Raw genomic sequence first — 15,979 nt, forward strand, 5'->3', positions numbered from 1 at the left:
CTGAGCACGTAAGTCTCTCCCTGCCAGTACACAGCCTCTCCAACAGCAAGCCCTATGTAGCGCCCCCTCGTGGCAACACACGGTAACTGGGTACACCTTGGACCCTGGCTGAACTACAAGGGACTCGGAGGAGGTCTGGCCCCGAGACGTGCAGTACACAGGCCCACCGGTGTGTGGATATCCCCTGATGCCTACAAACCAGCCCCCAGCTATGGGGCAAATAGTGCCACCTAGTGGATACCTCGGGAGAGGAATAGACTACAGGAGTAAACCCCTACACAACATCTACATCCACAGTGCTGTTGTTTTGTGTTTTTCTTGTATCTATCTGAGAGTACTGCTGGCGTCGTGAGTGGCTGCCGCTTCTCCCTCTCGTAGCGCCCCCTTCCCATCCACCCCTGTATGTCTGCCCCCCTTCCCATCCACCCCTGTATGTCTGCCCCCCTTCCCATCCACCCCTGTATGTCTGCCCCCCTTCCCATCCACCCCTGTATGTTGTGTTGTGTTTATCTGTTGTCTTGTTTCACCCCGTTTACTGTAAAGCCACTTTGAGTGTTAGAAAAGCGCTATATAAGGTTGATGTATTATTATTATTATTATTATCTAAGTGACCTCGTGTGTGTGTGTGTGTGTGTGTGTGTGTGTGTGTGTGTGTGTCTGCGTGTGTGTGTGTGTGTCTGTGTGCGTTCAGTACCTGTCCGTGTCGTCAGCATCCTGCATGTTGAAAAGCATGGAGGGGATCAGTTTGTCCATGTGCTGCGGCTCCCAGATGATGGCCTGCAGCTCATCGTTTACCGTCTTCCTGACCACACCCTGCAGGCCTTTTATTCCAGCTACACGGATCCTGAAGGAACACACACACACACACACACACACACACACACACACACACACACACACACACACACACACAGTTGTCGTTTATTCTCAGGCACACAGAGGAAGGGTGATGAGGGCACACGGGCTCATATTGCAAGAGACGCCTTAAACTAACAGAAGATTATAGGTTTGAGTGTCATTACTGACACATGATACACACACACACACACACACACACACTCCCTCACACACGAGCACACACAGACACACACATACGCACTTACTGCAAATGCAAATAAGCACACGCGTTCTTGTGTAGGCACAGAAAAACACACACAAATGTATGCAGACACACAGACAAACAGATGCTGCAGTGATACTCCATTTTATCTCTACAAATCATTACAGAGCTAGAGAGAGAGAGAGAGAGAGAGAGAGAGAGAGAGAGAGAGAGAGAGAGAGAGAGAGAGAGAGAGAAAGAGAGACAGTAACAGATGGCGACAGTGCAACAGTGAGAGAGAGAGAGATCCACACACACACACACACACACACACACACACACACACACACACAGAAATTCTTGCTCTATGCAGATGACCCAGTGCTGCTGTCACCCACAGAACAGGGTCTACAGCAGCATCTGGATCTGCTACAGAAATACCGTCAGAACTGGGCCCTGGCAGTAAACTTAAAAAAGACAAAAATGATGATCTTCCAGAAGAAGCCCAGGTGTCAGGAAAGTAGACACCTATTTACTCCAGGTAACACCGCCCCAGAGCACACGTTAAACTATGATGACCTGGGACTGAGGGTCAGTGGGACTCAGGGTCAGTGGGACTGAGGGTCAGTGGGACTCAGGGTCAGTGGGACTGAGGGTCAGTGGGCCTGAGGGTCAGTGGACCTGAGGGTCAGTGGGACTGAGGGTCAGTGGGATTGAGGGTCAGTGGGATTGAGGGTCAGTGGACCTGAGGGTCAATGGGACTGAAGGTCAGCGGGAGTGAGGGTCAGTGGGACTGAGGGTCAGTGGGAGTGAGGGTCAGTGGGAGTGAAGGTCAGTGGGAGTGAGGGTCAGTGGGACTGAGGGTCAGTGGGAGTGAAGGTCAGTGGGACTGAGGGTCAGTGGGAATGAGGGTCAGTGGGACTGAGGGTCAGTGGGAATGAGGGTCAGAGGGCCTGAGGGTCAGTGGGAATGAGGGTCAGTGGGACTGAGGGTCAGTGGGAATGAGGGTCAGAGGGCCTGAGGGTCAGTGGGACTGAGGGTCAGTGGGAGTGAAGGTCAGTGGGACTGAGGGTCAGTGGGAATGAGGGTCAGTGGGACTGAGGGTCAGTGGGAATGAGGGTCAGTGGGACTGAGGGTCAGTGGGAATGAGGGTCAGTGGGACTGAGGGTCAGTGGGAGTGAAGGTCAGTGGGCCTGAGGGTCAGTGGGAGTGAGGGTCAGTGGGACTGAGGGTCAGTGGACCTGAGGGTCAGTGGGACTGAGGGTCAGTGGGACTGAGGGCCAGTGGGACTGAGGGTCAGTGGACCTGAGGGTCAGTGGGAGTGAGGGTCAGTGGGAGTGAGGGTCAGTGGGACTGAGGGTCAGTGCCTCGGGAAGCTTTGGTCTGGCAGTGAATGCTAAAGAGAAAGCCCGAAGAGCTTTCTATGCAATAGAAAGAACATTCTATAAAACAGACATCCCAATTAAAATCTGGTCCAAAATCTTTGACAGTGTCCTCCTGCCCATTAAAGTATATGGAAGTGAAACCAAATCCCACGACTCATTGCCATTTAAAGCATTCCAGATCCAAGAGGTAAGAAAGAGTTCCCTCAGTCAGCTGGTTGTGAAACTAACTGACCCCGTAACCACTGACACAGATGAGTTTCAGACTAGCACTGCTAACCAACCACAGACCAGAGTAAACCACAATATCACACAATGCAACAACTCATATGTGGAACACTGGGACATAGAAACCAAATGACAACACAAATGAGAATGTTATCGACCCTAAAAAGAGAAGACAGACTGGCTGACTGTCTGTCCTCTGTCAGAGACAGTCAGCAGAGACACATCCTGACCAAGTACAGGCTCACTGAACACAGTCTAGCCACTGAAAAGGGCAGACACACAAAACATCTTGGCTACCAAAAGAGCAAAGACTATGTGGTCACTGTACGGCAGGTGAGGTTGAGACAGAGATGCACTTCCTGCTAAATTGTGAGACATTCCAGAACATAAGAGAAAAATACCAGGAGACATTTGAAAACCAGATTCCAAATGTTCTGCTCCTGGATGAGAAAGAACAATGGCCACTTATTTTAGGAGAGGGTCAAAGGTCACACCTTGCAGCACAATATGTGTCAGAATGCCATAGTCTGAGGGTCAGTGACTGACCACAACACTGTCAGTTGCTGTTCAAGTGCTGTTCTGTTTCTGCCAGATCTGGGTATTCCTCTTTTTTTGTGTTTAGTTCTCTGTGGACCTGTTTTGCTTTGGGAATATTGTAATTAATGCAGTCATGCCAATAAAGCATCACTGTACTGAATTGAATTGAGAGAGGAGAGAGAGAGAGAGACAGAGAGGGACTTTTTTGACATATAAAATAACTTTTATTTACATCACAGTATAAAAATCCTCCATTCCCATCATGTCAACATTAAACTGGTAAGCTAGAAAAACAAAATCTCATGCATCATTACTCAATCAATATACACACACACACACACACGACCATAATGAAATTAAATATTGAGAACAAGTGACCCATCTTCACTTAGTGAACACAAAACTTGTCTGAACCCCCACAGAGCCCTGACAGAGTCCAGGTTACTGGTCAGGGTGTAGAAAGCGTGCTCTATCCTCAGACGAGCCGCCACCAAACCCTTCAGACTCTGCACCACCTCAGTCCAGCCCTGACCTGGCATCTGATTCTTCCTGGTCTTCCAGATCGCTAGCTTAGCAGTTCCAAACAGAAAGTTCACCAGGACCAGAAGCAGCCTTTTTCTGGCCGTGTATTTGGGCCCAAAAACAAACATGGGGACAGAGAACTCCTCACCCAAAGCGTCCACCCATTCCTGCATTACCGTGAATAAGCCCACTAGTCTAGCACAAGAGACCTCTAAATGCTCTAATGTCTCCCTCTGTGTGCAGAAAGGACAGTCCTCCCCAGTGCTTGGATCCAGGTGAGCCCTGTGTCTGTTCGTAGCTATTGCTCCATGTATAATCCTCCACTGGAGGTCAGCCATTCGTTTCTCAACAGGAGGTGCATACACCTGCATTTAGGGGTACAGTCTGAAGTAAAAACCTCAGTCCACCTCGACTCCCTGACTTCAGCCAGAGAGCGAAGGTTGAGTATCTTCACACAGTTGTAGTGAAGCTGCTTCTTCCCACAAGAGCTGAAACTACCCAGAACTGGTGCACTCGGGGAAAGAAGCAGTCCGCTCCCCCCTCGCCACACCCCAAATGCAGGACCGACGATCAGGGAGGGAAAAACAGAAAATCAGGGAGCAACAGAGAGAGCGAGAGAGATAGTGAGAGAGAGACAAAGAGAGAGGGAGAGAGACTGAGAGAGAGAGAGAGGGGGAGAGAGAGAGGGAGAGAGAGAGAGAGAACAGAAAGTAATGGAAAGAGCTCCGCTGTGGTTTTATTAGATCACAGATGGGGTGTCTCAGCGGGGTGGGTGTTTTCTGGAGTGTCTGTCTGAGTCTCCGAGTTATTTTTACCCTCCGAACGAGAGAAGATTAAACCGCCTTCTCACCGCCGCACACCTGAACCCAGTGTTCTCCAACACAGTCATCAGCCTTTTACTTCTTCTACTTCTCATTAAAGAGGCTCTCCATTCAGATGGCATGGTGTGCCGCTCGCTCACCGCTTCCACCCACCGGCTGATAGATGAGGGTGTGTCGGAGAAACTCGGCTTTCGCATAATTAGCCACTTTCTGTCGTCTCAATACTTTTCTCATCAACAGTTGTTCTTCATAGCGGTTCGATTTTGAGGACGCATACTTAGCAGCTGTTCTGAAAAACTGTCTTCAAGACAACTCTAAAATCTCAGAGAATTCAAACTAATTCGATGTGTTTCTGCAATCACCAAGAAGACCAGCAGGCACAATTTGTGCAAAAAATAAAATAAATAAATAATCGGGAATCGGGAACACTTTGTCGTTTCATTTCATGTACGCAAGTGCAGCGGCCTCACCTGGCGTTGACTGTGGTGTTTTTGATGTTGCCATGTGGAGTGCGGGGAGATGTGTCAAGGGTGTCTGGCTGGGCGAGCTGGCGTTGGATCAGCTGGGAGGACTTGATCTGCTTTGTCTGGTCGCCACAGGGACCACGACCCCTGCCTGGAGCAGCGCCCGAGGAGGAGACACGGAGGGCGGTCTGACAGGACACGTAACCGGGGCAGGCTAAGCTAAAAGCTAGCCCATGCAGTCATCCTGGCTGGCGTTTGTTCCCTTGGACAGTGATTTTTTTTTTGTTGTTTGGTTTGGTTTGGATATACGTGTTCGTTTGAATGTGTGTGTTCTTGTAGTGCTTGAGTGTGTTTTTGTCTGTATGTTGCACTGCTGTGGACTGGGGGAAACGGCATTTCGTTTCACTTCCTGTGCGCAAGTATATGAGGGGAAATGACAAATAAAGTGTTCCTGATTTTGTTTTGTCCTTTGTTGCTATAACTGTTATCCTACACTGATATTGATCGGATCGATTAAATTGTGTTTTGTTGAACACATGTCAGCATCTGTTTCTATGTCTCCATCTCATCAGATACATGTTGTCGCTTTTTCCCCTATGTTTCCTTGTTTCACTTGTGGTGATTGTCCTCCTGTTGGAGAGGCGGTGCTGACTGCATCATTAGCTAATCCAACATGCTGAAGAGGGGGACCAGTCGGCGCCTATGAAGGTATACCAAAAACCCTGTGCTCGTCACCCCACAGATCATCCACAGGATGACGTTACTAATAATAATAATAATAATAATAATGCATTTTATTTGTGGGCGCCTTTCAAAGCACTCAAGGACACCTTACAGAACACAGTAAAAAAAAAAAACAAGCAGCACTGTATTAGACAGCATAACGTCAAAACAAAGCAGGGTAGACAATAAAAAGTCAACACAACAGATAAGTATACAATCAACAACTGCACAAAACTCAGTGAAGCGTGGATCAGACTGAATATGCCTGTTTGAAAAGGTACGTTTTGAGATGGGATGTGAAGGTTGAAAGACAATCAATGTTGCAAATTTCTTGTGGGAGAGAGTTCCATAGGCGGGGGGCAGAATGACTGAAGGCTCTAGTCCCCCATGGTAGTCAAGCGGTGAAGAGTGGTGTTGGAGAGCAGAAGAGGATCTGAAAGTGGAGGAGGGCATGTGGATATGAAGGACTTTGGAAAAATATGAAGGAGCTAAGTTATTAAGGGCCTTAAAGGTGAAGAGCAGGATCTTGAAGTCAGTACGGTATATAACAGGAAGCCAGTGGAGTTGCTGAAGAACAGGAGTGATATGATCTATGGAAGGAGTTCCGGTAATGATACGAGCAGCTGAATTCTGGACCAACTGATGTTTATGAAGATACTTGAGGGGAAGACCAAAGAGGATACAATTACAGTAGTCAATACAGGATGTAACCAGGGTGTGAGTGAGTATGGCGGTGCTGTTAGGTGTAAGTGACGGCCGAAGATGATTAATATTGTGTAGGTGGAAGTATGCAGACCAAGTAACATTGTTGGTGTGGGCTTCAAAAGCTAATGTGCTGTCCAGGATGACACTCAGACTCTTAACCTGAGGCAATGGGGGAACTATAGAATTGTCAATAGTAAGAGAAAAACTATCAGTTTTGGCCAAAGTAGATTTAGTGCCAACTAAAAGGACCACAGTTTTATCACTGTTAAGTTTGAGGAAGTGGTATGGGAACCAGGATTTAATTTCTAGTAAGCAGTCAGAAAGGGAAGTGGGCGGAAGAGTGGAGGTAGGTTTGGTGGATAGATAAAGCTGGGTGTCATCTGCGTAGCAGTGAACTTGAATGCCAAATTTCCTGAAAATGTGGCCAAGAGGTAGTAGGTAAATAATAAATAGGAGGGGTCCCAATACAGAGCCCTGGAGAACATCAGTAGTAACAGGAAAAGACTGAGATCTCTAATTCTTAAGTTGGACAAACTGAGTGCGGCCAGAGAGATATGATCTAAACCAGTCAAGGGGGGTGCCAGTTATTCCAATGGAGGCTAATCTTTCTAGGAGGATGTTGTATGAGATGGTATCAATGGCTGCACTGAGATCAAGGAGGACAAGTATGGTTAAGAGCCCAGAGTAAGCTGCCATCAAAAGATCATTAGTGATTTTCACCAGTGCTGTCTCAATACTGTGCATGGAGCGAAAACCAGACTGGAATTGTTCAAACAGATTGTTGTTAGTCAAGTGAGCTTGTACCTGAGATGCGACTGTTCGTTCAAGTGTTTTAGAAAGAAATGGTCAATTTGAGATTGGGCGAAAATTATTCAAATTATTGGGGTCTGTACCAGGTTTCTTGAGTATTGGAGTTATTGCAGCTGTTTTGAGAGATGAGGGAACAAGACCAGAGGTAAGGGAGGAATGTATGATATCAGCTATTAAAGAGGACAGAGAAGGTAGACAGGCTTTTACTAAATGAGTAGGAAGGGGGTCTAACTGACAGGTAGATGATTTGGATTTGCGAATAAGACCAGATATTTCTGCAACAGTTGGGAGTTGAAAACTAGATAGTGAAGAACAGAGGGGAACATAGAAGGGTGAATAAGATGAACTGTATGCAGTACTATTTGACGAGGTCAAATGCTAATGAATATTTTCCATTTTGGCATCAAAAAAGGTCATGAAGGCATTACATTGAGCAACTGAATACAGATGAGGTGCAAGAGTGTCTGGTGGCCGTAAAATATTGTTTACCACGGAAAACAGGGCTCTAGTGTTCCCTTCACCTGATCTAAATAAATTTGCGTAATAAGACGATTTAGCTGTGGACAGAGCCTCCTTCTAATGAAGTATGTGGTCATTATACATGCCTTTATGAACAACAAGGCCAGTTTTCGTGTAAAGGCGTTCCAGGCGACGGCCTTTAGCTTTAACCTGGCATAGTGCAGGTGTAAACCAAGGGGCAGGGTGGGTAAAGGAAACAGACCAGGTTTTTAAAGGAGCGAGATTGTTTAAAATACTATAAAGGCCATCGTTGTAATGAGAGACCAGTTTGTCTGGGTGGATAAACTGTCTTTGCTGGGGAGGTTATCAATTTCAGTAGTGAGAGCAGATAAATCAATATTCTTAATATTACGGAACGAGATGGAGCGTGACACATTTGTTTTGGATACTGTTAAATTAACATTGCAAGACACTAACCTGTGGTCGGAAATGGGCAAATCATGCACTGCAGTTAAGAGGAGTTACACCAGAGCAGCAGATCAGATCAAGTATGTGTCCTTTAGAGTGCGTAGGAAAATCAATATATTGCTGTAATCCAAAACTGTCCAGCCATGATGTCAACTCCCTTGTGAGAGTATTGTGGACATTGCCCATGTGTATAATAAAATCACCCAGCAACATTACATTGGGAACATAAAAGGTTAGAAAAACAGAAAGTTCATTTAAGAAATTGTTATTGGGCTTCGGTGGTCGATAAACAGTGGCTAGTATGGTAGGATTTGGCGCATTGATTTGTAGGGCAGTGGACTCAAATGAACAAGGCACAGGCACAGTTATGGAAGACACTTTCCACTTTTCATTGTAAAGTATCGCAACCCCCCCCCCCTCTGCCGGTGTCACGGGATGTGCAGGTGTACACAAAGACTTCCTGGTCATTAAAGGCAGCCTTCGCAGGTGGAGAACCTGAACTCCACTTGCAGATTATTTTTGTCTGTTCGAATCCCTGTGTTATCTCCGGCTTGGTCAGGCGTCGCTCTAGACACAATTGGCCGTGTCTGCGAGTGGGAAGTCGGATGTGGGTATGTGTCCTGGTCGCTGCACTAGCGCCTCCTCCGTTTGGTCGGGTCACCTATTCGGGGGGGGGGGGGGGGGAAATAACGTGATCCTCCCATGAGCTACGTTCCCCTGGTGAAACTCCTCACTGTCAGGTGAAAAGAAGCGGCTGGTGACTCCACATGTATGGGAGGAGGCATGTGGTAGTCTGCAGCCCTCCCCGGATCGGCAGAGGGGGTGGAGCAGAGACCGGGACAGCTCGGAAGAGTGGGGTAATTGGCCTGACAAAATTGGGGAGAAAAAGGGATAACCCCCCCCCCCATCCAAAAAAAACCCGACTTCTTTGTGTGTCTCCTACACACAGACACACACACTGGGCATCCTCACCTGGTTCTGGTGTCGAGGTCTTCGTGCGTGGAGTGGCACATGGCGCTGAACTGAGAGACGAAGAAGTCGTAGCGTCGGTGGTAGGACGGCGTGTCCTCCTCGATGTTGGCGAACTTGACAAACTGGAAACAGACAGAATTGTGGGGGACGTGTGTTAGTGCTGCCGACGCTTCGAGTCCATTATACCAAGGTCATGGACCACACTGGCTTCTGATTGTTTGGAGGGCTAAAGTTAAAGTTTAATTACTGTTCTACATTCATGTGCTGTAACCGTAGCAACACAGTGAATAAGCAGCAAGTCCGGCACACATTCAAAGCTTCAGATAAATGGCTAACTTTCACTTCATAAGCTTTTAATCTAGAGTTCAAAATGTTAAGAAAAGAAACAAGCGGATGCTTTTATTCTCATGATTTTAGTGAATTATTTTGTTAAACGCCGGCTCAGTGCGAACGGAAGGTCAAAGGGGAGGAAATAAAAGATGTTTTTTTTAAACTTGTCTGTATTAGTGAGGACAAGGCATTAAGTTTATCGAACCGTGAAATGGCTGTTTGATTGTATCGCTAATTTTTATTCTCTTGTTTCTCGTTAAAAGATAATGACACACAAGCCCCCCCCCCCCTCCCCCCCAAACGCGAAGCCCGCTTCTCCTCGAGGCGGATCTCACGAGACTTCTCCGAGTCCACAGCGTAGACTACAGACAACATCCATAACTCCTCCTCCCCACAAACCTCCTTCACCGCAGGAAATTGTTTGACTCACGCTGGACGCCTTGAACCCTGGACAGAGTCCAGTCCCCAGTCCTACGTCATTATAAGCTCTTGACCTGTTTTTGTTTTTTTAATTTTGTCCCCCTTTTTCTCCCCAATTGTATCAGGCCAATTACCCCACTCCTCTGAGCCGTCCCGGTCGCTGCTCCACCCCCTCTGCTGATCCAGGGAGGGCTGCAGACTACCACATGCCTCCTCCCATACACGTGGAGTCGCCAGCCGCTTATTTTCACCTGACAGTGAGGAGTTTCACCAGGGGGACGATCACACTATTCCCCCCAGCTCCCCCTCCCCCCGAACAGGTGCCCCGACCAACCAGAGGAGGCGCTAGTGCAGCGACCAGGACACACCCACATCCGGCTTCCCACCTGCAGACACGGCCAATTGTGTCTGTAGGGACGCCCGACCAAGCTGGAGGTAACACAGGGATTCAAACCGGCAATCCAGGTGTTGGTAGGTAACGGAATAGACCGCCACGCTACCCGGACGCCTTCTCCATCTAATTTATGATATGATATGAAATACTCTATTAATCCCCAAAGGGGGACACTAAGTGCCACAATTCATATAGGACAGACAACAGGCAGGACAACAGGAAAAAGGTATACACATCTCCAGGTATACACATCTCAAGGTATACACATCTCCAGGTACACACATCTCAAGGTATACACATCTCAAGGTATACACATCTCCAGGTACACACATCTCAAGGTATACACATCTCCAGGTACACACATCTCAAGGTATACACATCTCCAGGTACACACATCTCAAGGTATACACATCTCCAGGTACACACATCTCAAGGTATACACATCTCCAGGTACACACATCTCAAGGTATACACATCTCAAGGTACACACATCTCAAGGTATACACATCTCCAGGTACACACATCTCAAGGTACACACATCTCAAGGTACACACATCTCCAGGTATACACATCTCCAGGTACACACATCTCAAGGTATACACATCTCCAGGTACACACATCTCCAGGTATACACATCTCAAGACAGTACAAAATAAGGGGAGAGCACAGCACCATAATAAACAGTGTGAATATAAATTTGACCGTACCGATCAGCAAAAACATTAAAACCACCTGCCTAATATTGTGTATGTCCCCTAGTGCCACTAAACAGCTCTGAGCCATCAAAGCATGGACTCACAAGACCTCTGAAGGTGTCCTCTGGTGTCTGGCACCAAGACGCTAACAGCAGATCCTTTAACTCTTGTAAGTTGTGAGGTGGTGCCTCCATGGATCGGACTTGTTTTTCCAGCACATCCCACAGATGCTCAATCGGATTGAGATCTGGGGAATTTGGAGGCCAAGGCAACACCTTGAACTCTTTGTCATGTTCCTCAAACCATTCCCGAACAATGGGGCATCCAGGTAGTGTGGCGGTCTATTCTGTTGCCCACCAACACGGGGATCCCGGTTCGAATCCCCGCGTTACCTCCGGCTTGGTCGGGCATCCCTACAGACACAATTGGCCGCGTCTGCAGGTGGGAAGCTGGATGTGGGTATGTGCCCCGGTCGCTGCACTAGCGACTCCTCTGGTCAGTCGGGCCACTTGTTCGGGGGGAGGGGGAACTGGGGGGAATCATGTGATCCTCCCAAGCTCTACGTCGCTTTGGTAAAACTCCTCACTGTCAGGTGAAAAGCGGCTGGTGACCCCATATGTATCAGAGGAGGCATGTGGGCGTCTGCAACCCTTCCCGGATCGGCAGAGGGGGTGGAGCAGCGACCAGGACGGCTCAGAAGTATGGGGTGATTGGTCAAGTACAATTGAGGAGAAACGAGGGGGGGGGGGGATTCCCAAACAATGTTTGCAGTTTAGCAGGGCACGTTATCCTGCTGAAAGAGGCCACTGCCATCAGTGGATACCGTTGCCATGAAGGGGTGTACCTGGTCTGCAATGATGCTTAGGTCGGTGGTGTGTGTCAAATTAACACCCACATGAATGCCAGGACCCAATGTTTCCCAGCAGAACATTGCCCAGAGCATCACACTGCCTCCCCTGGCTTCTCCTCTTCCCATAGTGCATCCTGGTGCCAAATAACGCACATACACCCGGCCAGCATTAGCTTATCAATACTACAGTCTTGAAGAATTTAGCACCGGTGTCTGTTTAATACCGGGTTTCAGCACACATCCCCACCCGCATCCACACCTTTGATGCTTGAGGACGTAGAAATTCTAATAACCAAAATAAAGAATTTTTTCCTATCTTTTAAGAACAGAACTATCACCCAGCTTTGCTTGGTTCATCTTATCTAGTGGCCTCATTTCGTCTTTAAGATAACAGTATTCCTAGCTGTACTGTCCTTCCTAAAGGCACAAAACCATCAGTATGACAGCTAGTCATCAGCCTGCTCTGGAAACTGATTTCTCCTCATCTGGTGACAGAGGACAGTCGTCGAAGTGAAAAAACACAGGTGTCAGTATCTAACACAGTGAATCAGAGCATGGATATATGACATGCTGAATGCTTTCACCCCCCTTAAGGTAAATGGTGATATTCTTGCCGGGTCATGCCACGGGTGTCATGACCTCCAACTGACATAAATCATGTTTAAGTAGCCCTCCATTCCAGTGGTCTTTAGAGGGCCTCCGTCTACAGCCAGCCACTCAGCGACTCTAAAGTACCATGAATGTAATTTGCCACACGGGCCCCCCTTCCCACAACCCTATCCATCATCTGCCACTGAAGCAAATCACAAACCATTGGGGCACATTTCAGCGCTGGTAAATAAAGCCTGGTCGACCTACACCTGGTAATTTCCTTCCATTTCAGCCAAACCTCTCTGGGGGTTTAGAGCCGAGATAGAGAGGGCCGCATAGGCAGAAAACAAAACCCCCTTCAGCATCCGAGCCTGCAACACTGGATTATTAGAAAAGAATAATCCAGGGCTAAGACCAGATCTTAGGTAATGGAACTGAATCTTAGCTAATCACTAGGGCTTTATTACACGCTGGTAAATATAAGCAAAGGATCCAGGTATGAGACCAGATCTTAGGTAATGGAACTGAATCTTAGCTAATCACTAGGTCTTTATTACACGCTGGTAAATATAAGCAAAGGATCCAGGTATGAGACCAGATCTTACGTAATGGAACTGAATCTTAGCTAATCACTAGGTCTTTATTACACGCTGGTAAATATAGCAAAGGATCCAGGGCTGAGACCAGATCTTAGGTAATGGAACTGAATCTTAGCTAATCACTAGGTCTTTATTACACGCAGGTAAATATAAGCAAAGGATCCAGGTATGAGACCAGATCTTACGTAATGGAACTGAATCTTAGCTAATCACTAGGTCTTTATTACACGCTGGTAAATATAGCAAAGGATCCAGGGCTGAGACCAGATCTTAGGTAATGGAACTGAATCTTAGCTAATCACTAGGTCTTTATTACACGCAGGTAAATATAAGCAAAGGATCCAGGTATGAGACCAGATCTTACGTAATGGAACTGAATCTTAGCTAATCACTAGATCTTTATTACACGCTGGTAAATATAAGCAAAGGATCCAGGTATGAGACCAGATCTTACGTAATGGAACTGAATCTTAGCTAATCACTGGGTCTTTATTACACGCTGGTAAATATAAGCAAAGGATCCAGGGCTGAGACCAGATCTTAGCTAATGGAACTGAATCTTGGCTGATGACTAGGTCTTTATTACATAATGGTAAATATAAGCAGGAGGATGAGGTATGTATATGGTGATGATGTTTGGGAACTGTTTTTGTAGTTTGATTAAGTCTTAAATGAAAATATCCCCCAAGAAAAATATCACGAATTCCTTTTGGAGAGAAAGAAAAACTAATTAAGTCAATAAAAGGGGGTTAATTATATTTTTAAGCCAGGATGTAATGGACAACATGGACACCTAAAAAAAGAAAGCAATCGGTCTTGTGTCTCGGGAAGGTCTTGCGGTGAGATGCTCTGCTGCTACACTCTTACACAACCAGACACATGGGGTACAACATGAATCGGCTGGTCTTGGTTCCCTCAGGCCACGTTGTAAAGCTCGTTTAAAGAATAACATCATTTTAAAAAAGACCCCGGCTCTCCAACAGAGTGGATGTAGTCATGCGTTTCAGACAGTAAATAACTGGGGGAATAGTGGAAATCACTCAGAAGGGGTGAGTGAGGAGGTATTTTAATGAAACCAGATCAACCCCTCCTCCTGTGTTGATATCAGCAGTCTAAGTGCCATTTGAGAGGGCTGTAACGTTGCCCCGTGGCACACAGACCACCTGAAAGGAGAGTTCAGAGACTGAACAATTACATCACTCGGAATACTAAAACGTCTGGACAGCCCTTCCACATCCTGTATGACCCCCTAGCCTAACCCAGCCTCCATTCTGTTATTGACCAAACTGAAACAGCTGTTTGTGGAACTGGTTAAATAGAGGACTAGAGTGAATATTTTAGATAACCTAACACACATTTGTTGAGTTACAGTTAGTTTTCTGAAATAATGAAAATTAATTATCAATAATAATAATAATCCCTAACCCGTGCAGCAACTGACATGCTCTATACAAGGACTATAAATGAAAAGGGTTCAGATTTGAATGCTCTTCATTATGGTCAAGAGTTACTATGGAGCTTAGTTATGTCAGTGTTAGCAAGGCGCTAACACTGACATTACTAAGCTAACACTGACATAACTAAGCTAACACTGACATCACTAACACTGACATAACTAAGCTAACACTGACATAACTAAGCTAACACTGACATCACTAAGCTAACACTGACATCACTAACACTGACATAACTAAGCTAACACTGACATCACTAAGCTAACACTGACATCACTAAGCTAACACTGACATCACTAAGCTAACACTGACATTACTAAGCTAACACTGACATCACTAAGCTAACACTGACGTCACTAAGCTAACACTGACATGGTTAGGATTCGATTCCCTGTACTTAAAACTGTAATGGAAAAACTGTCCATGTCTGTGTACCATGTGTATAAGTATATACTGTGGTACTATGTTAGTACTGCTGTCTGTGTATTAGTGTGTACTGTGGAACATCCAGTTGTAGAAATGTTTTGCTTCATCCACAAAAACCGAGTACCAGCAAAACCACACTCGGAATTAACCACGATGGATCAATACAGAACGACTGACCAAGAACTACTGAATTATTCAGAATAACAACATGGGAACTTTCAGACACTGAATTACAGACACATCCACTCCTGGAGGTAACAGAAACCAGAGGCATCGATGCCGCTGCATCTGACTGGGTAACTATATAAAGTAAGTATATAAAGACTGGTTTTGGAAGTGATATGGAAGTGGAAGAGCAGTTCTTTGGCTTGTAGACGAGGATCAACCAGGACCTGCGTATATCTGGCAGACCAGATATACGCAGAAACCTGTGGAGATTAAGATGGAAGACGCTTACTGTGACTGGAACAAACTCTTCTCCCTGACATATGCAAATGTAAATGTATGTGCATGTACAGATGTTTGCCCACGGTAACATGTATAATTAGCGACAGTTTTCACAGTTCGGTGGAAAACCATCTGAAGCATCTGAAACAGACTTGTGACACGACTGCTGTTATTTGTGTTTTGTGTGTGTGTGTGTGTGTGTGTTCTTGTTCAAAATGTAAAGCTCTGGGGGCGTCCAGGTAGCGTGGTGGTCTATTCCGTTGCCTACCAACACAGGGATCGCCAGTTCGAATCCCCTGGTTACCTCTGGCTTGGTCGGGTGTCCCTACAGACATAATTGGCCGTGTCTGTGGGTGGGAAGCCGGATGTTGGTATGTGTCCTGGTCCCTACACTAACGCCTCCTCTGGTCGGTTGTGGCACCTGTTCGGGGGGGGAGGGGAACTAACTGGGGGGAATAGCGTGATCCTCCCACGCGCTACGTCCTCCTGGGGAAACTCCTCACTGTCAGGTGAAAAGAAGTGGCTGGTGACTCCACATGTATTGGAGGAGGCATGTGGTAGTCTGCAGCCCTCCCCGGATCAGCAGAGGGGGTGGAGAAGTGACCGGGACGGCTCAGAAGAGTGGCGTGATTGGCCAGGTACA

General features: G+C 46.7%; 1 protein-coding gene across 1 annotated transcript in view; it reads right to left on the reverse strand.

Moving 5' to 3' along the window:
* Positions 1-15,979, reverse strand: part of efr3a (EFR3 homolog A (S. cerevisiae)) — a 216,090-nt gene that overhangs the window by 101,132 nt on the left and 98,979 nt on the right. Inside the window, exons 5-6 of the mRNA XM_056293933.1 lie at positions 9,131-9,252; positions 695-844 (exon numbers count right to left, since the gene is read on the reverse strand). Of these exons, the coding sequence (XP_056149908.1) occupies positions 695-844; positions 9,131-9,252 (272 nt within the window). The remainder of the gene's footprint in view (positions 1-694; positions 845-9,130; positions 9,253-15,979) is intronic.

The sequence above is a fragment of the Lampris incognitus genome, chromosome 14 (genome assembly GCF_029633865.1).
Source record: "Lampris incognitus isolate fLamInc1 chromosome 14, fLamInc1.hap2, whole genome shotgun sequence".
Classification (NCBI taxonomy): domain Eukaryota; kingdom Metazoa; phylum Chordata; class Actinopteri; order Lampriformes; family Lampridae; genus Lampris; species Lampris incognitus.